The 24,941-nt window shown below is 37.4% G+C and overlaps 3 protein-coding genes across 3 annotated transcripts; 1 reads left to right on the top strand and 2 right to left on the bottom strand.

The window, feature by feature from the left end:
• Positions 1 to 1,580: 1,580 nt before the first annotated feature.
• LOC103466510 (fatty acid desaturase 2-like) lies at positions 1,581 to 8,644 on the bottom strand. Its single transcript, XM_008412126.2, has 13 exons — positions 8,351 to 8,644; positions 7,820 to 8,058; positions 5,859 to 5,969; positions 5,525 to 5,722; positions 5,336 to 5,437; positions 5,134 to 5,259; positions 4,982 to 5,042; positions 4,810 to 4,886; positions 4,465 to 4,562; positions 3,723 to 3,819; positions 2,489 to 2,568; positions 2,042 to 2,167; positions 1,581 to 1,835 (listed from the first exon to the last, which is right to left on the bottom strand). Exons 2-13 carry the CDS (start codon positions 8,003 to 8,005, stop codon positions 1,784 to 1,786), a joined length of 1,314 nt encoding a protein of 437 aa, XP_008410348.1. The 5' UTR covers positions 8,006 to 8,058; positions 8,351 to 8,644; the 3' UTR covers positions 1,581 to 1,783.
• A 2,056-nt stretch (positions 8,645 to 10,700) lies between these two features.
• LOC103466509 (fatty acid desaturase 2-like) lies at positions 10,701 to 17,883 on the bottom strand. Its single transcript, XM_008412125.2, has 13 exons — positions 17,664 to 17,883; positions 17,124 to 17,398; positions 13,970 to 14,080; positions 13,644 to 13,841; positions 13,458 to 13,559; positions 13,267 to 13,392; positions 13,121 to 13,181; positions 12,965 to 13,041; positions 12,701 to 12,798; positions 12,352 to 12,448; positions 11,571 to 11,650; positions 11,329 to 11,454; positions 10,701 to 11,128 (listed from the first exon to the last, which is right to left on the bottom strand). The coding sequence occupies exons 2-13, from the start codon at positions 17,331 to 17,333 to the stop codon at positions 11,077 to 11,079; spliced, it is 1,338 nt and encodes a 445-aa protein (XP_008410347.1). The 5' UTR covers positions 17,334 to 17,398; positions 17,664 to 17,883; the 3' UTR covers positions 10,701 to 11,076.
• Positions 17,884 to 21,720: 3,837 nt separating this feature from the next.
• On the top strand, positions 21,721 to 24,026 carry lrrc10b (leucine rich repeat containing 10B). The gene is made up of 3 exons (XM_008412124.2): positions 21,721 to 21,810; positions 21,957 to 22,135; positions 22,228 to 24,026. The coding sequence occupies exon 3, from the start codon at positions 22,462 to 22,464 to the stop codon at positions 23,692 to 23,694; it is 1,233 nt and encodes a 410-aa protein (XP_008410346.1). The 5' UTR covers positions 21,721 to 21,810; positions 21,957 to 22,135; positions 22,228 to 22,461; the 3' UTR covers positions 23,695 to 24,026.
• Positions 24,027 to 24,941: the final 915 nt, after the last annotated feature.

Raw genomic sequence — 24,941 nt, forward strand, 5'->3', positions numbered from 1 at the left:
AAATGTAATTATGTAATTATTATGAAATAATTATGTAATTATTCAATATATATAGCACTATCAAAAAGCACTGCAGTCCTTACAGATCTCTTTTGTTTTGCAGTAGGACAATGATCTGAAATGCTGCACCAAGTCCACCTCCAAAGAAATTGAAGGTTTTGAAGTGACAAAGTCAAAGTTAAGAGTGATTACGACGGCGTGGAATAATCAAAAACAACAAATTCATGCTTTAATGTGGCTGAATTAAAACTGTGCTGCATAAAAGAGAGGACTTCCTCCAGAAGAGACTTCTAACCAGATTTTGCTAACACTGGGTAGCACAACCAGCTACTAGATAAAGGGGGATATTACTTTTTCACATAGGGCCAGCTTGTTCTGGATGACTTTTTAAAATTAATAAATGAAAACCTACTTGAAAATTTGCATTTTGTTATCTCGAGTTATTTTTGTCTGTCCATGCTGCAAAACGGAGAAGTTAATAAAACTGCATTGTGATGCAGATGCTGGTGTCCCTTTATAATGTTTAATCTCTTCACATCATACTGCCTATGAAGAGGGGACAGTCAAGAAAAAGATAGAAAAAATACATGTAAGCTTCAGATGACATGTTTTTCAAATGAAGACGTGATCCTTCAAGCTCTAAAAGTGCCCATTTCCTCTACTGTACACCATTTTTGTAAAACACCAAACAGGTTTCTGTGCTTTAAAAGTTTCACCCTTACCTCTTGTGATTCGTCTCCTAACTGTTTTCTTGATGGCGATACGTTTTCCGGACTAACAAATCCTTGCCAAACGTTATTTTTCCACTCTGTCATTCATATTATTTTGTCCTGAGGGAACCTCCTCAAAACGTCCTTCCTTATGCATATGCGCTAAACCTGTCATTTCTGTAGGCATGGTTATTAATTGAATCTTGCAACAACTTAAAATATGCTTTGTTTAAAGCATGGACTATCTCTCTGCAGGGTTTCATTGAACTCGATTATGTGTTTTATGACAAAAATAATTGACACATAGGAAAACAGGAAAATACAAAACGTTTTATTTGTACTTCTAAAATATTTTGCAACATCCAAGGGTGCATAAATCCTTTCACTGTTATTTCACTTTATAACTTTCGTCACGAATTCCTTCTGTAAGTTCCTGCACATTACAACACATCTGTCAATAAGTTTACAATGCCGAGTTACTTACAAAATATAACAAAAATTTGATCGTTATTTTTTAGAGAATATTTCTTATGTTTGCCTCTCCAGTAATAACACTAAATGTTGTAGGAGACAACAACTTGTTTATTATGCAACAAAGAACAAAATTAATTAAAAGGTTGCAGGTCTAAAACCGAAGAAAGCAAAATGAAGGTTATGAGATTTGATAATATTTAACCTTTGTATGACTGAATGATTACAATAAGAGGACAATCATTCTATCAGCAATGTTACTTATTACTATTGGAAAAAAAGTCATCATATTAACTGTCTTATTGCAGTCAGTGTGACTGAAAATGTTTACCAAAAAAAACATTGAATTAATTATCTTATTTAAATTAAGATAACTTAATTAAAAATAATTAAACTGTCTTCAATTTTAAAGATATTTTAAGATGATCCTATAAGCTTTACATTTAAAATCCTATAAGCTTTAAATAGTTTTTCAGTCCATTAACAACACCATCTTCAAAAATGGTGAAAAAAAGTCACATTTTCTGTTGTTTTTCTTTTCATTCTCAACACTCAACATGTTTTTGATGCAAAAGCAGATCACTTGATTTATATGCAGCTCTTCATTTATGAAGATAGGCATCAAGCCAGAGATCACCTGAAGTTTTCAGTGAACTGAAAAAAAGCAAGAAGGAAAGAAAAAAAAGGGAAAACATCAGTTTGAAACTGGTGAGCAGGCGAGCAGTGTGTTGTTGTGAACTGGAAGAAGACAGATTACCTCTGCCGTCACTGCTCTGCTCATGCATTTTAAATCAAATGAAGGACTATTTTCAATAAGTGTGACTTTCTGCTTCAACTGCCTATCCTGTCTGAGTTATTACCTGACGACGTCAGTCATGCCTCGCCATAGCGTTTTCATCTGGTAAGAGACCCCATGCTTCTCACACAGCGCACGGACCCTCGCAGCAACCAGGTGGTAGTTGTGCCTCGGCATTCTCGGAAACAGACTTAAAAAAAAAAATGTAATTCAATTATTAGAAGAATCAAAGTCAAACCAACTGACGTGATTAACAGTAGAGCTTTAAATCTCTAATAGTTTAGGACCAAATTTCATCCCCCACCCGCTGGAGAATGGCAATATTAAATCAGAAACAATAGAGAACTCAAAGTGCTAACATCGCTAAAGTCACGCGAAGCATTTTAAATGCCAACTAAGATATCTGTCAGTGTCTTTGATCTGAGTGGAAACAACAAGTTAACAGGAAAACGGCCACCTTATTAGTATCCATATTTGTCTTGCAAAAGACAGTAAACCGCTGTCGACTTACTGGTGTTCGATCTGAAAGTTGAGGTGTCCGCTGAACCAGTCGTTGAAGAAGGACTTCTCTATATTACATGTGGCTTGTAGCTGAAACAGAAAACGGTGCAGAAGCATTAGCTTGTTAATGATGCTCCTCACTTTAGAGGTACAAAATGACAAGAAACACTTTTCTGATGAGACAAATGAGGCGATTCAAATCAACGAATGTACCCTCATTGATTCTAACACACAGCAAACTCCTTTACGTGTGTCGAGACATTTCTTAGAACCACAGTGGAGCATTTCCACAACTAACAGAGCAAAAAAAGGGTTGCTGAGAAGTTTGGCAGAACGTAATATCCTGAATGATTAATGTTATTTTAGTTGATTGTTTCCCCGAGTCAAGAATTTTTGAGTAGCTGCAGTGGGAATATAAGTTAATGTAAAGTTTGTTTCTTAATAAATGAATCTCAATTAGCATGATGAACAGAAACCTCTGAAATGAGCTTATAGACATTAAATGCCAGTCTGGATGGTAAATGAAACACTATGCTTAGTTTGCCAGCACGAAATTGAATCTTTAGTGCTTTAAATTACAGGTTAACAGACATTAGTTTTCTAAGTAAAATGTTTTTAATTTAATGCACGATTTCAGCAGTCTGTTCGAACTTTCTCTGTGAATCACACAATTTACTTTCTGGCTTTTTTAATCTATTTGTAAAGCACAGTGGCTGTAATTGCTTAGTTGATGAGGTAGAAGGCAAAAAAAGTGATAATGGAGCACAAAGTAGTGCAAAAGAAAAGTAATACATGTTTGACAATTGTTAGGTAGACATCTAAAAAGTGTGAACTGCATTTGTGGTCTGGCCACCCAAATCAGTGAGTCACAGGGACACCTCTGCTGAATTAAAACTGAGAATGTAGGAAAATATGTACGTATGTAGGTAGGTTAACTTTATCTGTGTTGAAACTAGTTTGAGTGACTAGAAGAAAGTTTCAGATTCTACTGTGAGCAGCGCTAAAGAGTGAGGAGACAGCTTAAGGGGATTTTGGGTCAGGTACGGTAGACAAAGTAATACAGCACAAGGGATAATAAAAACTAGCTAAGGTCAGTTGTCTGCATTGGACACAGATCAGAATGTCAATCTTTTGATCTGTCTCTCCTCTCACAAGCAAGATTAAATATTTCCTTGTTAAAAATTATATATTATGGACAAATGTATTTAATAAATATAAATTTAATTTTTTTTAAAAGAACGTACCTGCATAGTAAGCCAGTCTCTGTTCTTTTCATAATCTATATTCATTGGAAGATGGTTCATCTGAGTCACCCAGACAAACCAGTGACTCTCCAAAAACCTGCAAAATAAACTATTTTAAAAATGTCGTCTAATGATTCTGCATTTCATACACTTGCAGTTTTTGACATTTTTTTTATTAAGACATATCTTTTAATAATAACGTACATATTCTGGTAGCAGATAACCTAACGTAATGGTCTAATATACATTCATACAGGTTATATGAATTTGACAAACATCAACATGATGTGACTCAGAGGTCAGGACCTTTTGTTCTGTTAAAACTGGTTGATCCATCCAGGGTCAGAGTAAAATAAAAACAATATTTAATGTCTACATAAATTGTTAATTAAATATTAGCATTATCATCATTATTATTTTTCTTAATTATTAAAAAAAAAAGAATGTCACTGCTAAGAAAAATAAGCTACACTGTGTTTCAGATAATGATTAGGAATTGGTCTATTTGGTGAAAGTCTAAATTACTCCCAGCTCAGAAAAAAAAACTTAACAACAATTAGAAAAACATTTAATAACAAGTACTATTTAATCACAGTATATAAATTATTTTTAACTGTTTTTTAGACACAAATCATAGAAACAACTTTGGAAACATTTGGGAATAATTTTAACCATTTGCCAAATGAATGAAATTAACAAGTAAGCAACAAATGATTAAATAATTAACAATTCAAATTCTTACCTAACAAAGAGGTTAAGAGCCACAGCGCCGAAAACGCCATATAGGGGCACATAACAGGAGAAATATCGAATATAAAAGGACAAATACCAAGCCAGATCCTTTAAATGACCAAAAAAAAGGAAAAACAAAATTTCATTGTTTAAAACATTTTTTTCTCATGTTTTCATGTTTGCAAATCCTGATTAAAAAAAATAAAAATACTCTTGAAAATACTGTATGTTGTCCTGTGCCAATAAAATACATTAAAGTGATATGCTCACATAAACTTTTACCATTTGTGCCTTTTTTTTTTTTAGAAATGTAAGTAATTCCATGCACTGCAAAGCATACGGTCCAAAATCTTACCACCCAGTTTCGGCGAGAAATCATGACGTTTAGATTTTGCAGGTTGAAGACGACTGGGACGAGAAGAGGCGGCCCCACTGAAACACAGGCAAATTATTATGATTATTTATTTTTGTCATGACAAATTGTTCATCTCATTTCTCTCATGCTCCATGACTTCTGACAAACGTACATAAAAAGAAGTACTGGTGCTGGTGATGGTAGGGCATGTGTTTGATCTTCTTCATGCCGTACTGTGAGAGGAAACAAATGAGGAGAAAACAGTTTGTGAGCTGCTACAAGTTTCTTAAAACACTTAAAACAAATCTTCTTCCAGTTGCTTGCCTCCACAGGCTGAACAGATCCAAGAACAAAGATGCCCGACATGTTGACGTCAGGGTCTTTGCTCAGGACATTTGGTTTGGCATGATGATTGTAATGAAGGTGATTCCACCAGCTGGCTGCAGCTCCCTGTAAAACACAGGACTCTCAAAAACAGGAAAAAAAATCACCAAAAATCTTAAAAGGTCAAAACTGCAAAGGTTACCTTTAAATGTCCAATAACAAACTTGTGGACCAGGTGATTCCACTTGGACTTCTTGAAGACAGAGAGGTGACCGAAGTCATGCTGCAGCCATCCCGCCTGCGCCTGGCAAAAAAAAAAAAAAAAAAAAAGCAATATTTTCTATAATATAAGGTGATTTATTCATGTGACGGGCAACTTTGTTGAACTTACTTGAGATGTTGCCAACATGACAGCGCACAGTAAGGTCAGAGTCCAGCTCGTCCCCCAGTACCAGACCATCATCCAGGCCAGAGCCTCCAGCAGCAGGATGTGACCAAGATGGAGGCAGAAGAATAAAGGTTTGGCTTTAAAAAGTCCTTCCTTCTCCACCTGGGCACGTAAAGACTCAAAATCCTTTATGATGGTTGTCTGGAAGCAGAGAAAAGGGAAGCTGTAACAATGTTTTGTTAATGCCTGTTATGAAAAAAAAAAAAAAACTAATTTGTGAATGAGTAAATATTGTGCGAGTTATCTGAGATTCTTGTGAGACTTGAATTATTTGTACATTTTTGTTTCCGTCCTGGCTTGGCTCTGTCGCTGCCAGCTCTCCAATCAGTAGAGGCTTTAGAAACTTCTGCACAAACGTTTGATCAGGATGGAAAGCTGTGAAAGCCTCCTGAAAAATATAAAAGAAAAATCATGTTATTGGTACAGCTTGGAGTAGAAGAAAATGCCCTGTAACATAAAAAATATTTTCCTCAAATTTGTGTTATTTCATACACCACCACATTCTGATTTTCACTTCTGCTTCTCTTTTGCACCTTCAGCTTTTATGATATACCGTATTTTCCGCACTATAAGGCGCACCTAAAAACCTTCAATTTCCTCAAAAGCCGACAGTGCGCCTTATAATCCGGTGCGCCTTATAGTGCGGAAAATATAAAAACAAATGAATGACACAACCTGATAAACAAAGATCATTGTGCTAAAATCTTTACCTTTAATGCTTTATCATGGCAAACTGTGACAAGAAAATTATATCGGCTTTTATATAATTGTCATAAGAAAAATGTCAAATGATCACTAATTGAAGAATTCAACAACACCATTCAAGTCCTCCTTTTGGGAACCTATTGTAAGTGAAGGATGTCCCTGACTGATTTGTACTTACTTCCTTCAAAAAGGCCAGAAGCTAAATAAAACCTTTCAGCCTCATAAAGTTGTTCCACCCGCCACAAGTCTAGCTGGAGTTTCGACCTTGTCACAATCTATGCAAATTGGGCCATTTTTAGCTACAGTTTTGGCCTCTTTGCATAAATAAATTTCCGCAAAAAAATCTGACAACTTGCCTTCACCACAGTCTGTAATTTTGAAACCCAGGGGGTCACTGTGTCTCCTCACTAATTCAACATCTGCCACTAATCAGTTATTTGCCCTTTGTTGGTCCTTTATTATGACGCCTTCATTGGTCATCGCTGGCACAGTTTTTTCTTTGGTGTTCTTTCTGGTATTGATGCTAAAAACGTTTCTCCATGAGGTATAATTATGAAAAGGTTATAGTTGTTTTTGTTTTTACTTTTTGTTTATCATAAGATGCAGGGCTAAATTAAAAATTCAGCAAAGAAAATCGTCCTTAATCATGTAAATGACTGAATGACACTTTAACAGCATGTTAGCTTGTTAGAAATGCTAATATTTACAAATGGTGGGTGTTGAACCTTTATTTTTCGGATGGTTATTTTTAAAACCTAAAAATTTAAAATTTAATAGCACAAAATGGTTATTTTTAATTTAATTTAAAATAAAAAAAATTTAATTAAATTTAAATTTCAAAAATTATAATTTTTGAAATTGAAAAATGTAACTGAAGAAAATCTTTTATTTTTAAATTAAAATAAAAAAAATTTAAAAAAAATTTAGAGGGGTCATCTGATCCCCCTGAACTATTCAGGAAGATCAGATGAAGATGATGATTTCTGAGCTTTATAATCTAAGAAAGCTTGCTATGTAAAAACTGCTCTTGTTTACTGCCATTATAAGTTGCAGATTAATTCACACTGTCAGTCAAACTGATGTCATAGATTCATTTTCATCTTTTGTTAGCAATATTTAATGCTCAAGTCATCCTTCCTTTCGCATCCCATAGCCTGAAGTGGGAAGAAATTAATGCTAAGAATATTGCATTTCAAAAAACAGCTTTTCAGGTTCAGGTGTCACAAAGAAACTGGATGTAAATAAAATCCAGCAAATAACAGGAATTCCCCTGAAGTGTACCACCAGTGCAGAGCTTATTCAACTTTGGAAGCACAGAAAAAATAATGTGTCCACTGTGTCATACCATGCAATCAGACTGTATGAGCCACTCATATTCTCTCATTCTTGTTGAATTCCAATGTAATGTTTGAATAAAGTGCATATCTAACTGCTTCAAAAGACCAGTCAGTATTTTTTAATAAGCTTTTATGTTAACTGTTAGTTTATGAATGCATCCTGGTTTTATTCTGACTAAAGAGGCGGCATGTTTACTGTAGCATCCTCTCCGGCATAGTGGCTGATGACATGAGATCCTCCCGGGTGCCTTTTGGCCCACTGGGTGATGTTGTAAACCTTTCGACTGATGACCAACCACCGGTCATTTCTGCTGCGGTGCTTCTGGACCTCCTCCCAGGAGAAAACCCCTGCAGCCTCAGTCTGCTGGCCTCCAACTCCCATACTCCTCTCTGCTGCTGCTGCTGTCTCTGGATCCGGGAGCCTGCAGCTGAGCGCTAAACAACCAGTCATTCACACATGAAGTTAGACAAAACGGCGCGACATAATTAATAATTACCAGAGTTTTTAAAAGACAGTCATGCATGCATCTAGAAATCTGTGTAAAACCATACACGCAGGAGAAGAAAATATGCCGTTTTGGGTGCTTTTTAAACATGCATAATACATTCTAAATATTTGGTTTATGGGTATGCTATACAACCTTTTTCTTTTTTTCTTTCTTTTTTTTTTTTTACATAGTCTGGCTGTTAAGTTAAGCGATATTAGAGAAAAAATAAATAAACTTACACAATCCCGACTCCTGTTGCTTTTTTTTCCCGGACTTCAGTCACGTCCACAGACCTGCTCACGTTATTTTCTCCCCTCGCAAAGACCGACTTTTAATAAGAAAGACCATAAAAGCCAACAGCTCGTTCCCTCTGTTTAGTCACCCTCCTTCCACAGCGCGAACTTCGAGCGTATCATTCGAGGTTTTCTGACCAATCAGCGCGCACCTTTCATCCATTTCGGATGGCTTGGTCGGGACATCAGGGGCGCAATAAACATACAGGGTCGTCTGAGAGCGCAAAGAGAAAATAATCAGCAGGGGAGGTGTGTCTCACGTAACTTTGGAGATGCTGGACATTTCCCAGAAAGAAGATAAACTAATGCAGTGAAGCAACTGCCGGGTGTAACTCACTGAAATAAACTGATATGCAGCATTTCAGCTTCTCGTTTTGCTGGACTCATTATTATAAATTTAACACGTGGAAACTTGCCATCAAGTTTTGATGATCATGTGGCTGAAAGAAAAATGTCTAAAACTTATTTAAAGCATTTTAGAGTCAAAACAAAGGGTCTGTTGAGTCTTGGCAAAGAACTGTGAAGCTAGAAACTTTAGATAATTGTAGGGGAACATAACAAAAAGGTACTTTGCAGAAGTAAATATTAAATAATTAAACTTTAAGGTAAAAAAAAAATAGTCGTATCTTTTTTATTTCAGTTGGTTCATGCTTCTTTTACATAGCATGGAATAATAGAATGATGCTGTAGTGATAGAAAAAAAAATTCTTTAGGTTTTTTGTTTTGTCATTAAGTTGTAAAATGCATGTTATTTCTTCACTTTGTGTAAATACAGAGCTTTCACTTAATAAAATTGTCCTTTTTGTATTCTTGTAAAAGTAGGACATTTTCATTTGCTCTAAATCTGTTAAATAGACATTATTTATTACTTAATTCAACAATCACAAAGACTTTATATGTTAGGTTCTCTTGAAAACTAGATCATGTTCTTAGTACAATTTAATTCATTAAGATAAAGAGCAAAAATGCCTCTTTGGATTGAAAATATTCTATGTGGACTCTGTCACAAGATTTCTAAATTGACATTCACCGATGCTTTGAATTCAGTCGGTTTTTACTTTACAACAACTTTACAACAGAAATGGGTTTAAAAAAGGAAACAAAAAAGACAATAGAAATAGATTTTTTTAAAATCTGTTTGTGGTCGGCTTAAAAAACCCTGGAAATGATGCTAACATTTCAGTAAAAGTTGGTTCTGCAAAGTGTTGACTCGGCATAGATGGTGATAAAAAACATATTGTACATTATCTTCCGTCCACTGTACTCTATGTGCTACTTTGTGATGGCTGAAAATGTGAATTTATGTTTATCAAGCAGTTGCATCAGTTATGCTTTGAGGATGTTTTGCACCATCTCAGGTCGAGTTGGCAAGCTTCACAAAGTCCAAAACAAATTTAATGAGGAGCAATATTACCTCACCCTGCCATGTCATTCTGGACCTTAAGAAAGTTCTTTAATAGGTCACAAGTTTATCATGCAGTCAGATCATGTTCTGTACTCATGTACACCTTTATCCTTTGCAAAACTTTCCTGAAGGAATAAAGATAAGGCTGGTGCACAGTCATGCCATGGTCACCGTGGTCACCTGATATAGAACAAACTTTCCACAACTAGTCCACATATTTCAAATATATTCATCAGTGTTACTTTTATTGATGTTGTCTAAGTGATAATTCATTTTGCGATGTGTCAGCTGTTTGAATTTCTCAGGAGAAAAACATGTTAGCTTTATAAAATGTGCAAGGTTTTATGTTTGGGGTGCAAGGAGTGAGGTCAATGTTGATTTTGTGTGTGTTTTTAAATAATTCTGCCACCATTTACTTTTCTGAAATATTACCAAGCAGTAAAATACACTTTATTGCCCATTACTGGGCAATTATGTTTTATTTTTATTTTTTATCTTTTATTTTATATTCAAATATGTAAAATGTCTTTAAAGATTATTTATTTTCAGATGTAATTTGTTGTAACTCCTGCAATACCTTCTGTTGCAACAGAAGCAAATTCAGACTGACTGCAATTTTTTGGTTTCTTATCGAAACGGTTAAAGCAAATTGTTCCTGTAATTCAGCCTCTTAACTCAAAGACGCTGTCAGGTGCAGCTGCAGTTTTGCACATGTGAAATCATTTTAAAGCAGCTCAAAGATGATTTGATGCTTTTCTGTGAAAGCACCCGTTGCTGGTGCAACAAAGCAGATTTCTAGCACACCTGTCAACTAAACTATCCTTTAGAGAAAAGATGCATGGTTTAGTATAGCAGCCAAAATAAAAAAGGAGATACACGAGCAGGTCAGCATTTCATTGTTTATTTGAAGATCAATTACAGTTACAGATGAAGGACTGGCAGAAGAAAGTTTATATTGTATGTTTTTGATTTAAAAAATCTTTTATGTTTGTCTGTATTAAAAATGATTCATTTTTCATTGATTTTCTTAACAAGAAAATACATTAATTTACTGTATTGTTCAGTTCACATTCCAAATAAAAAAAAAAACATATAGTAAATGCTTCATGCACGGTAAGCATAGCAACTCTGTTATTAAAAAAGGGAAAAAAAACAACAACAACCCTCTAAAGTTCTAATTTAACACCAACAAAGTTAGAGGTATAACTTGATTTTCAGCCACGCAGATCAGATAGAGAACAATCTCAGTTCATTTAGAAACATTTCATCACTTATGAAGATACGCATCGAGCCAGAGTTCCCCCGAAGATTTCAATGAGCTAAGAAAAAAAAGGAGAAAAAAAAGAAGACAAAACTAAAATTTTAGTAAATTGCCAAAACATTTTGGATCTGACAAGCATCTGTTTTCTATAATGAGAGGTAACAAAAAGAAGGATTTGTGCATTTATTCTCATGATATTTTTGTTTATTAAGGACATTTTTTATTTTTACACATTTTGCGGAAATGTGTAATTATTACCTGACAACATCAGCCATTCCTCGCCACAAAGACTTAATTTCATACGGGACCCCGTGCTTCTCACACATTGCACGGACCCGCGGGACCACCAGGTGGTAGTTGTGGCGCGGCATCATGGGAAACAGACTGAAGAAAAAGACAATAAATAACAGATGAGTCCTCATTTGTGATGTCTCAGCATTTTTCTGCGCGAGTTTGAAAAATCTTACACTCATTTCACGCGCAAAATCATCTTGACTTACTGGTGTTCAATTTGGAAGTTGAGGTGTCCACTAAACCAGTCGTTGAACAGGGACTGCTCAATATTACATGTGGCTTGTAACTGAAAAAGATAATATGAGACAAGACTCTAGATATGTTGATACATCATTTGACTTAGTTCATCTGCTTGGGCAGCTGTGGTTTATAGGCGAGATTAATTAGTGTATTAAAGCTAACAATAAAACAAAGCATGGTAAAACACATCAACCTGAACTAAGTCAATATTTAGAGTGTACAGTCTTTGTACACAGATTACATGTCAACGACCATGCATTGATGGGTGTCTTCAGCTTACATGGTGCAATAGACGGACTAATGAGCAGAGAACAAGAAACCTTTTGGTCAGGCTCGTGGCACATTTATTAACCCACAATATCTACACTTTATCAATAGTTTCCTATCTTAATCTGGTGAGATTAGGTTTATTACCTGCTGCCAAGATTGCATTAAAAACAGACATACGCTTCAGAAGAACTGCAGAAAAAACTACAGAGTCCCATTCAAGGCAATTTACGACATACGCCATATTACCCAAAGTTTTAGTGAAACATCAAAACTATTCTGTTTGTAAATAAAAAAAATGAATACAACTTTTTTTCCCCCCAGTAAATTAGTCTTACAAAGTCACATCATTTGTAGCAGTTCAGCAGATTATAGGCGCCAAATTGTTTGGGGAGGTTGAGTTCTGCAGACAAGCAACATCAGCAGAATACAAATCTTTATTATGACAGTTATATGGTTTACTTTTAATAAAACAGGCACCTGCATGGTCAGCCAGTCCTGGTTCTTCTCATACTCAATCTCCATTGGTATGTGATTCATCTGAGTTACCCACACAAACCAGTGACTCTCTAAAAACCTGCAAAACAAGCAATGAAACGCAAACATGGTGTTCATGTGGGTTAAAAGCCCAAAATGGGAAATTATTTTACAACAGCAAATTAGAATAGAATGATGCTTTTGAGAGTGAAGTAACATCAGTTGTGGAACTAGCATAAATTTAACAAAGAAAATTAAAATCAGGTGTTGTCCCATTTACAATTAACTGAAAACAAACGTAAAAAAAAGACCTCACCTACCAAATTTTTTCAGTTTTCTTCAGAACTCTTACCTGACAAACATCATGAGTGCAAAAGAGCCAAGAAAGCCGTACAGAGGGGAATAACAGTAGAAATAGCGAAAGTAGTACGACAAGGACCAAGCCAAGTCCTGCAAAACAAAAGATTCAGATCATCAAAAAGCTTTTTTTATTGTGAAGAATCATTTGTCATTCATCTTGTGTGGTGGCTAAACATGTGTTTTAGATAGGCTTAAATTGAAATCCCATTCCGACTTATGTAATGATTCTGCATCGCACTGTGTCTGGAAATCTTACCACCCAGTCACGACGAGTAATCATGGTGTTCATTATCTGCATGTGAAAATAAATCGGTATGAGCAGCGGAGGTCCCACTGCAAAAGAAATATTCATTATTCCTGGAAAGCTATTATAATTTTCTAATTAGCTTTTAATGACTCCCAACAAGCATACCGAGAAAGAAGTATTTGTGCTGGTGATTGTAGGGCATGTGTTTGATCTTCTTAATGCCGTACTGTGACAGAGAGAAGGACAGCGATGGGTGAGCAGCTACATGACAGTTTGCATCATGTGAAACATTTTTCCTTTCAGCTGCTTGCCTCCACTGGTTGAGTCTTTCCCAGTACAAAGACAGCCAGCATGTTGACGTCGGGATCTTTCTTCATGATGTTCGGTTTGGCGTGATGCTGGAAATGTCGGTGGTTCCACCAGCTGGCTGAAGCGCCCTATAAAAACCCTCTGTTAGCATCCATGCAGAAATTATTCAAAAGGCAGAAACCTACACAGTCACCTTTAAGTGTCCAATGACAAACTTGTGAACCAAATGATTCCACTTTGACTTCTTGAAGACAGAAAGGTGACCAAAGTCATGCTGCAGCCATCCAGCCTGTGACTGCACAGAAGAAGGTAAAATAGCATCATGAGATTTAGTTTCCAAACAACAAAAAATTAAAAATAGTCTATGAGCTTAAATTACTTGAGATGTTGCTAACATGACAGCACACAGTAAGGTCAGAGTCCAGCTCGTCCCCCAGTACCAGACCATCATCCAGGCCAGAGCCTCCAGCAGCAGGATGTGACCAAGATGGAGGCAGAAGAATAAAGGTTTGGCTTTAAAAAGTCCTTCCTTCTCCACCTGGGCACGTAAAGACTCAAAATCCTTTATGATGGCTGCCTGGAAACAGAGAATGAAATAGTTTGTTTGTTTTTTTACGGCTTTACTAAGATGTAAAACTGTTGAAATAAAGCAAAAAATGTCAATTGATCTGCAAACTCAGATCAGGTTTCAATGTAAAGACTGACGTTTTTTTCCCCATCCTGGCTTGGCTCTGTTACCGCCAGCTCTCCAACCAGCAGAGGCTTCAGAAACTTCTGCACAAACTTCAGATCTGGATGAAAGGCAGTAAAAGCCTCCTGTAGAGCAAGCAAATGCATATTGTTTTTTACACATTTACCCCTCCAAAAGTGACCAAAATAAACTGATATACTAAAGGACTGCACAAAACATAACGCTATTTGTTTATATTTATGGTGTATGAAACATTTCTTGATTTCTTTTTCTTTAAGGTTTTGCTATTTGAAGCCACAGCATTTGTTCATATTTGAGATAAATATGCTTGAGGTTTATTAATTGGACTAACAAAGCACATCTGAAATGAGTCATGAACAAAGAATTTGGACTGCAGGATTTCACAAAAATAGTTCTGGTTTGTGTGTTTTCGCATCACAAGAAACACACAAACTGAATGGTTATCAGTCAACTCTGTAGACACAATACATGTAGATATCTCTCAAATAGGAATTGAATTAATATTTAATTAAGGACATGAATAAAATGGAAAAATAAGAAAATTCTAGACATATTCAAAAGAGTGCAGATTGCTTATCGTATGTTTCTGTAATGTTGCCAGGAACAAGTGAGTGTGAAAACCTGTTTTTGGTAGAGTTGATTTTACTTTCTATAATTAATATGAAAAAACAAGAATATCTATTTATTATTGTTCCTCAGGAGACAATCCATATCTAAGTAAGTTTTCCTTCTTATTATCTAGAAAGGCAATAAAGAAGAGCATAAACAAACTGCAGCTGGTCTGACTCATATTTATAGATATTAGCCATGGGGTGATGAGTTTATTAAAGTTCACACCAATGTTCACGTGACATCACTGATCAAAGATCAAACTTGATTCATTCAGGAATACATCTTAAGCGTAAACTATAGTAACCTATGAAGGAAGTAAAGAATTACTTCCTTACATCAGCGTGGAGCGGCACGGAGGTGATCACTGTGTGGAGCTACTGTGGCATTGAGGAAGCGCATGTCGTGAAAGACGACCCTCAGCAAATCTGCACTGTTGGATCGTCATGGTCTTCCTCTTGCAAAGATCCCTTAGATCCCGTATGGAGAGTCAGGAGAGTTCGCTGGCCAATCAGGCATGTGATTCCACGGTCATTAAACCAGAAATGCTTGTCAGCGCAATGAAGCACAAAGTGCTGTAAAATTTTCTGGTAGACGACTGCTCTGACCTTGGACTTGATTTAAAAAAACAGTAGCTGATGACATGGCACCTCAAGTTACAGCTGACTTGAAACCTTCATATTAGAGATCAAACAGCTTGGATTCTGTGTTTCTCCACTCCTCCTACAGACTCTTTGACCTTGATTTCTAAGTGAAATAAAAACAGAATGTACTTTGATCTAAAAATAGTTCTGTGGACAATAGTCCTGTCTTTTTTCTCCTCAGCCCAATCATGTCTCCGGTGATTGGGCCAAGGAGTGGCCTTAGAAGTGGCCTAATGCAAGAAATACAACATTTGTAGCCGGTTTCTGAGATATGGTGGCTCCTGTAGCATTGAGTGCAGTTACAGTTCATGCCTTGTGAATCCACCCTATAATTCTGAATGAGCTTTGCTTGTACTATTTATTGTTTGTGTACTTTTCTACTTCCTCTGAACTTTAGATCAATATGCTTTCATGCGGCACAAAAAGTCTACTTCTTTGGCAATGACATTTTATGGGGAGGACAAGCCACACGACTGTCTGTCGGACAACTGTTGCGTCAACAGTCTCCCGTACGATTGTGTACGCAAGATAAGACAATTTTGCAATAAAAATATTTGTATTGGGCTAATCTTTTGATAAACTGTATTTTTTTTTTTTAGGAGGTTTTCATTAGTTGTAAGTCATATCATTTAAATTTAGAGAAATTTTAAGGAAAAATGCATATCATTGTGTATAATAAATCTATATAATATCAGTTTCACTTTTTAAACTGAATGAATGATATAATTTAGCTTTTCAAGGATGATCTAATTTATTAAGGTATCTAAGACGTGCAGGGACTGGAATAACAATATAGTTGCACATATAAGGAGACATTTTTAATATTTAATTTTTAATGTTATACAGATTTTTGTTTTGCTGTTTCTATTATTGAATTGTGAATTTTGCTGATTTGGCAAAGAGAAATTTAGCCAAACAGGTTTAAATAGTCTTAATGAGGTCAGCCAAACCTTAGATAAACAAGACATGACATATTACGCCGTCTCATTATTTATTTAACAGAAAACAAAGCCAAAGTGCGGAAGCCATGTGTGGGATAATAGAGACATTTTCAAAGGAATGAGCTGATGTGCAGCAGCCAGCTGGGTCATTATCTTATCAGTGTCTCAGGACAGGTATGAGCTCATTCATGAAAGATGTCCGGGGTTTCAGATGAGCATCTAGAAGCTGTGAATATGAATGTTTAGCATAGGTGGGAAAACATAAAAACCAGATTAATTGGAAGTTTAATCAAGAAATCAAGTCTTCCAGAAATGAAAAAAAAATATTTGGAGAAATATGGTCTAAACTAAGATTTTGAGGCACAATAAACCAGACAGAATTGAGTGAAAACAAACAAAAAAAAATGGTTTATCAGTACAAGAAACTCATTAAAAATAGTAAAGCACGGTAGTGGAGGGGTGGGTGATGATGGGGGCTTGCTTTGCAGCCACAATCCTTGGAGAAAACTTTGCAGCCGGTGATTTTACCGTAAACTCTTCAAAGCCTTTTAGAATCAGATGTAAAGATATTTGCTTGACAATTAAACTTGGCAGAATTTGGATCATGCTTTGTGAAAAGTATCGAAAGCACAAAGCTGCAATGATTCAAAGTTCAGAGAGACACTATAAAAAAAAAATGTACCAAAGTTTCTTCATAACAAAATGTCAGAGAGAGGATGACTACTTCTGTACATTTCTGTGTCTAAAGGTGACATGAACATGAAGTGCACACAGGTTCTAAAAATGTAGCTTTTTCTAATAAAATGAATGATGAACTTGTAATATGTCATATTATTCTTTATCTGAGGCTGTTGAGCTATTGATAAAAGTGAGTAAAGATCTGATTATATTCAGCTTTATTTGCATGCAATAAGATTTTATTTTTAAGTTTTGCTTTTTAAGAGAGATGTTACCGTGGCGTCCTCTCCGGCATAGTGGCTGATGATCCGAGACCCTCCTGGATGCCGTTTGGCCCATTGGGTGATGTTGTAGACCTTTCGGTTGACCACCAGCCACTGGTCCTTCCTGCTGCAGTGTTTCTGCACCTCCTCCCAGGTGTAAACACCTGCAGCCTTCCCGCTGCCTGGCTCTGCAGGCTCCGTCTGCTGTCCTCCACCTCCCATCGTCCCTGCTGATGCTGCTTGGACTCACTTGAAGCTCAGGACCAGTTTACCACAGATTGTCACACCTGGAGAGGAAAAAACAACCTTAATATATTGTCTGTTGAAAGAAATGCTGCAACACACTGAGAGACAAGTTCATTAAAACAACAAAAGGGAACTGACATCGTTATGAATTTATGGCTGAGCCTGTTAAAGCAACTCTTCAAGCCAGACTTACATCAAATGCATGAAAAATATCCCATCAAATCAATTCTGAATGTTTTTTCGATTTTTTTTTTTTCTTCAGCTATCGTGTAATAACATTAAAATGAGAAACTGTGTAAAACTTACTGTAGCTATTAATCAGATTTGGATGATTTAAGTCCCTCTGTGTTTTAGTCTCATCACCACACCGGTTTATATAAGTTTGCTCCAGCTCAGCACGAATTCATTTTCTAACTGAGAGCATCATAAAATCCATCCTCCAGCTTCCTTCCCTCATAGGCTGCGCTCATCGTCTCATTCACCCCCACCCGGAGCACGAACTTCGAGCGGATCATTCGAGCCTTTCTGGCCAATCGGCACGCAGTTATCAGGAACCGAACCGCTGCTACATACGCGATTGGCTCAGAGAGCTGCTCCTCTGGACATCACCGGGTCACCTGCGTGATCCTGGAAAAAGTTCAGCTGGTGGGCGTGGGACCGTCTGGCCCCATGCACGGACTGAAGGAGATGCGGTGGCATTCTCAGAAAGCATAAACAGATGCTTATCACGTCCTTCCTGATGATCCTGATGCCCTGGGCTGCGGTTTATTTGGAGATATATACGTTTCTCAAAACGTGAGACCGACTTTCCGATGATACAGTGTTTAAAATGCAGCACAATTGTTTTAAACTTTTTGATTTTAAATGAAACTGCTATCTCTTTCGTGATTCTCTCGTGCTTTTATGCCAATAAAATGATTAAAATCAAAGCGACGTTTGTGTTTTTAAACTAAATTGCCATTTCTTTTCTGATTTTTCTGGTGTTTTATGCCATTTATTTTAATTGTCAGGATCGTCTGTATTTTTTTTTCCACTTCACTCTCTTGCATTTACGTTTTTCATTACGATTCATTACATCAAGTTGTTTTTAGGGCTGTAGCTCACATTAAGTATATTCAGCATAAGCAAAACTACCAAAGCTGGCTGTACAAAATGATATAAATTTGACCTGTTCGAAAACAAAGAGAAATGGCGATGAACAAGGTAAATTTCAAGCATTAAATACTGAAGTTATCAAACATAAATAAACTCTAACCTTCCTTAACACTGATTTTAAAGGCAGAGAGTGTAATGCACTTTTTGAAAACAACAAAGCCTTTGTAGCCACCCTTCTCTTTTCTTAAAATGAAAAGTGAGGCAGATTACAGAGTGCCAGTTAATATTCAAGCTCAGACAGTTTCTTGTAGCAATCACCACATTTACTTTCTGAGTTTCCCTTCAGAAACAGTAACATTCACACACCCCTTTGGTCGCAGGTCTGATAAGTTTAACGTATGAGTTTCTAAAACATTTTTCCATGAACACCTATGTGCAGCTAAGTGTGTTTTGAGAAACTGAGTAACACTTCTAATCATTTTACAGTGCAGCGTTTTTGATATTGACGTGGGTGTTACTTTGACACCTACGTGTTTGGTCTCACAAAAGCTGCTCAGGAATGACTAAAGGAACATCAAAGTCTGTGACCCGATCTCAAAACTCTCCAGGTGCCAGTTTGAAAGCCGAACATAATAACCATCTAACTGCATGTTTTTTAGTAAAGTGATGGATTCATTTAATTTGTAAACTGCTTGAACTGTAAAGCCAAGAGGTTAAACATCCAGCATCTTACACTTTGCGAATGATCTGTATAAATAATTAAGCTTTTATTTTAAACTCATGGTAAAAAAAAAATACAAATGTTTTGATTTGAGTGTGTTTATTCAGTGGGTGAAAAATAACCAGTTTTCATAAAATAGATTTTAGTAAAGCATCTTTGTCCTTACTTTTCAGGTGGATAACAATGGCTAGAATTTTTGAATTATGATTTTCTTCTTACGTTGGTCAATGTGATCTGACACATTTTTTGTCTTATAATCACCGGTCAATATTTATATTGGAACAACACACAATGAGTCAGATATAGGAGAGGGTAAAAAATAAAAGAGATCTCCAACACTCAATGTTAGGGAACTTCAGAAAAGAAGAAAATAAAGATCTTTTTAGTCACCAAGACTCCATAACGACCACTAGATACCATCTATGGTAGTTGCCAAACAGCTGACAAAGTTCACTAATCACTGCTATCACAAACAGAAACCATTTGTGCTTTGGTCAGATGAGACTTTGGTCAGAATGTCTTTGTGAAACAAAGGAGGAACATGTAGAAGACACCAAACTCACTGTTAATACAGGTCTGCTTCTCTTCTAAAGGCCTGGGAAGCTTATTAGAGTTTATATCATCACAAACTCAGTGAAATACCTGGACACTTTAAGCTGAAATTTTGGTGACTTCTGCGAGTAAACTAAGAATGATATAATGAAGCAAAAACATGTGGCATGTGATGTCAGCACAGTGATAGTTTGACATTATTAATCTTTTTTTTTATCAGTCCCTTCGTCTAAAGGCTGTAGTGAGTCTGTGTGGCAAAATGAAGAACAGGAGTTAGAGAGACTCTCTCTGTTTGATCAAACCTTGAAATGTTACAAAAAGCTGTTTTACTGATAGAAGCAGGTTGTAAAAAGTTTTGTCATTAGTGTCATTAGTTGTGACAGTGGGATTTTGTGAAAAAAGCTTTTTTTTTCACAATGTGGGACGTTTTTTTTCACTACCAGTGATACTCAAATTAAAGTTTTTAATTATATTAGCTATTTTTTTCTCATCCAATTCCAAATCCACTTTATTTAAAAAGCACATTTAAAAAGAAGGGTTGCCCAAAGTGCCGAATTTACTTATTTTAAGCATTCTGAATTTGTCTTAGAGCAGCAAAAAATTAATTTATTTCAAGGCTTTTTTCACATCTTCACCACAGGTGCCAATAAGTGTTGAAAATGTTGTGAATGCTATTTTTATGCCTGTTGCAGTTCCTTTGGCTACCAGCAAGTGCCAGAGTTTTTTTTCTTCTTTAAATCACATAACTCCTATCTTCATTTAACCCAAGGCTGCACAGTAGCTAGAGATCTTATTGCAGACCTTTTATGCTTCTTTCATCATCTATTTAATATGTGGAAAAATCTAAACGCACTATGTAGGTCTACAATTTTATTCATTTTCATGATTTTGCACCTCATAAAACAAATGTCATTTTGTGCTTTCTGTCTTCTTTCCATATGTTTCCTGTACTGCCTGCATGGGCCACGCAGTGCTTCCAGAACACATTAACCTCGGCAGCTGTGTCCTTTCTCCACCCAAGGTCTTTGTCTGTCTGCTTGCCTATCTACTGCTTCCAGTCCATCGTGTCATTTCAGGGTCACTTGGATGCAACATCAAAATGTGCAAATCAGCTCTTTTGGTCCTCAGCATATCAGACAGAATTATCCTCAAGCAGCACGCTGACCCGTGCCCCTGTTTGTCCGCTTCTTCTGCCACGAGTCATCAGGCTGACAGAAGCCCAAAAAAATCTGACCCCAGCAGCTTTCTTTAGGCTTTTCATTCCATCGCAATAAAAAAAAAATATACTGTCGCCCAGGAAAGCTCACTGTCAAATAGTTAATGGATTCAGCAGAAGATTGACTTAATAGAAGTCTCAATTTACTTTGGTACATTTGGAAATTTTTGGGTTTTACTTAACTGCTAATATGAAATGTTCCAGCTGCTCTGATGTTTCCAATGGATGAAGTACTAATGTTTTAAGGCAGGAATTCAGCTACTATTGACATTTCAGATTAAATTATCAGCAATTCTCAAAGCTTTGGTAAAAAAGCACCCTTTGAATAACAATAAATGGAAAAGCTGTGGAAAAAAAAAACACTGCAGATTTTTATTTAAAAAGTAATTTTACCAACATGTGTTTTCATACGGGAAGTCAAACAAAAATGTTTGCGTGGCCCATCAAGAGTCCCAATTTAAATCTGTGGAGAAAGCTGAAGATTAGGTGATGGCAAGGAGACTTCCCAAATAAATATGTGGATAAAAATATAATCTAATTTTAAAGTAAAAAAATAAAAATAAAATAAAATTATATATATATAGGCCTATATATTTTTTTTCATATTATATATAATATGAAAAAGTTGACTTTTATATATACTGTATATGCCTTTGAAATAACTTTTTGAAAAAACTTCGAAAAGTTTTTTTTTAAAGTTGACTCGAAGTAACTTACTCACGCTGCTCTTACACACGCAGCACAAACTGACCATGTGATGTGAATGCCCCCTGTTCGGGTTACAGAGAGAGGGAGGCTTCAGCTGAATGCAAGCCTTCACACTAACGGAGAGAAGCAGCCAACATCAGGAACAGTCCGTCAGTCACTCAGTAAGTGCGCTGTAATTTTCCAACATGCAATTTCTTTCCGAGCGCGGATTATAGTTACCGCGGTGAGACCCGGCCTGTAATAGGGAGCAGCTGCATTAACTCTCACACGGACCTTTATGTGACTTATTTTCTTTCCCGCCGGCCAGGTCACTGAGCGGCGCGCCGACTCTGGGTTTATCCACTGACACCTGCAGGCAAGTTAAGAAGCGCAGAAGAACGACTTCGGGGGGTGGGGTGGGGGGGATCTTTCTTTTCCTGATCACATGACCTCAAAGCTGCCGGACACTTCTCTCTTCAAAGTCCCGAGGATGTTAAAGAGACAATGGTAAGACGAAAAACTAAAGATAAAGCTAAACTTTTACTTTTAACTCTACCTCATCCTTTTATTATTATTATTTTTTTCATTCTGTTTGCCAGATAATACCACGTGATAATTTCCTAATAAACCAGTGGAGACAGGGACATTTAGGAACTGCTGTTGCATGGCTGCAGAAGTGTTAACTGGCCCGAACCATGATGCTGGTTGCAGCCTGTGGTTTCATATACGAAACAACAGTAGCTTCCAAACTGAGAGTTCACTTGTCACAGACACTGCCTTATCAAATGACTCTGCCCTGACTCACGTCAGAGTCAGAGTCTGCTTGGCACAGCATGGGCAACTCTTCCAGGAAGACCGAGGGGGAAGAAGAAGAAGAAGAAGAGGGGGCAAAAGATGGTGAGGACGAAGAGGACACTGAAAAGGAGAAGGAAGTAGTGGAGGAGGAAGAGGAAGAGCTTCCACTGGGAGTGGAGGAGCTGTTGGAGAGCGGTGATCCCGTGTTAGACCTGAGCTACCGCAAATTCAAGCGATTACCCTCGCGTGTTTGTGAGCTGATGCACCTGGAAAAGCTGTATGTTTGCGGGAACAGACTTCGCAAGGTGCCTGACAGCTTCTCCCAGCTGCAGGGTCTGCGGACGCTCGCCCTCGACTTCAACAAGTTAGAAGACGTTCCCCTGGCTGTGTGCGAGCTCACCAGCCTCACCCATCTGTACCTGGGCAGCAACCGACTCATGACCCTTCCGCCTGAGTTTACCAACCTGAGGAATCTAAGGTGCTTCTGGCTGGAGAGCAACTACTTCCACAGATTTCCACGGGAGCTTTATGACCTGCCAAACCTCAAGTCCCTGCAGATGGGGGACAACCGGCTGAAAGCGCTGCCTCAAGACTTCTGTCGCATGGAATCGCTAAAGGGATTGTGGCTGTACGGAAACCGCTTTGAAACCTTCCCCAAAGTCCTGCTGCGCATGGAGTCCCTGGAGATCCTAGACTTGGATAAAAACAAAATAACAGAGCTTCCTAGCCTGAAGCGTCTACGGACCCTTCATCTATTTTCCTATGACCACAATCCCGTCAAGGAACCTCCTAAAGTAGGCGAGGATGTATTTCTGGTTGGGGAAGGGGCTGCTGAGTTCATGGAGATCCGTGAGGCCAGGAAGGAGAGACGTCGCAAGGCCGCTGAGGAAGAGGCTGAGGAGCTGGCTCAGGAGCTGGCTCAGGCTGGAGAGGAACCAGTGATACATGGAATCCTGAAGAACAGCAACTCAAAACCGGCAACGGACGAAGCTGCTGTGAACATTGAAGACTCCGATGTCAGAGAAGAAGAAACATTGGTTAAGGACGAGGAGCAGGAGGACTGCGTAGAAGTGCCAGTGACCGAGTATGATGGTGCTGAGCTTGAATATGATGAAGAATTGGTTGAATATGAGACAGAAGAGATGATATGTGAGGGAGAAGGGTTTGAGTATGAAGGAGAGGGGCTGGAGTACGAAAACGTTCCAATGGACTATGAGTATGAGGATGGGGAGGAACTGGAAGACACAAGAAGACAAGATGAGGGAGCATGAAAAGCTCCTCTAACTCGCAAGATGATTTGGTTCCAGGTAGAAACAGAAGTTGGACAGTACAGCAGATACGTGAATACGACTTATTCTCAGATGTGCTGCTAATTAATGATCTGTAATTAACTGTGAAAATTGTCTTGATATTATATTTCTTTAAAACAAAAACACCAGTGTCATCTCTCTCAACTGCACATTATCAGGTTGCTGTAACTTATTTTGGTTCTTTGCTATTAAATATTCAGCTGAATGAAGCCGATACCAGTCCTTTGTCACAGAAGATGCCGTGTGTTTACTTAAGAATCGTTTCTGCTCATCACAGTCAGTACCTGTGTTATGTGCTTGTCAGCACTACTTCTTTAAAGCACGGCTGTCTCTGCATTTAAATGAGTGTGTTGGTCAAAGATTTTAAAACAATATTTACGACACGAGTGTCAGTGCCAAGAAAGAGCGTTGGAGGGATGAATAGCTGGGGTGCCTGACCATAAAAGGTAAGTCCTTAAAGAGGCTTCACACATGAAGCGGACACAGAAAACGATGAAGCAGAATACTTTTTGTGCCCTGACAAACCTGAAGGACCCTGCTGGGCAGAAATTCAGCTGTGTCATGAATGTTGTGCTCTTCTTTTTGTCACAGACGGTGACATTACTCTTTTTCTTGACGTTATACAGCCCAGGCCCTTGTTCTCCTCTCATCTCTGAGCACATTATTCATGTGGGGCTCATGCGTAATCCAGTCCTTTGTGTCTGCACAGATCTTTTTTCTTGCATCTCATTAAAAGAGTGAATTATTGATCTAGTGTTAGAATATTAATGCGTGTACTCATGTGACAGTATCTCATTACATTTGCATTGGGACAATTCAGAACATACACACTGCTCCTTTTAAATTGTCATGCACCAATAGTTTCTATCTCTGTGTCTAATAACGTTGGTGGTATTAATAGATAAGATGCAGGAATGTGAGAAATGAGCTCCAAAATACTATTAATGGTCTCCAGAATTCCCCTAATAGGAATCTGATGGCATCTGTGGGAAGTAACCCAACCTCAACCCACAGGACCCAAAGGATCTGTTGCTAACATCCTGCTACAATTTCTTCAGATGTTTGTGGCCTCCTTTCTGACTGCTTAGAGCTTTTTCATTGTCCTGACAGGATCGATTTTCTTCTTAGACAGGTGCGACTGCTGAAGCGTTCTTAACCCTTAATTTTTTTCACGTTTTGTTGCTCAACAACGAAAAAGATCAATGTAT

This window comes from Poecilia reticulata, linkage group LG6, assembly GCF_000633615.1.
Source record: "Poecilia reticulata strain Guanapo linkage group LG6, Guppy_female_1.0+MT, whole genome shotgun sequence".
Lineage (NCBI taxonomy): Eukaryota > Metazoa > Chordata > Actinopteri > Cyprinodontiformes > Poeciliidae > Poecilia > Poecilia reticulata.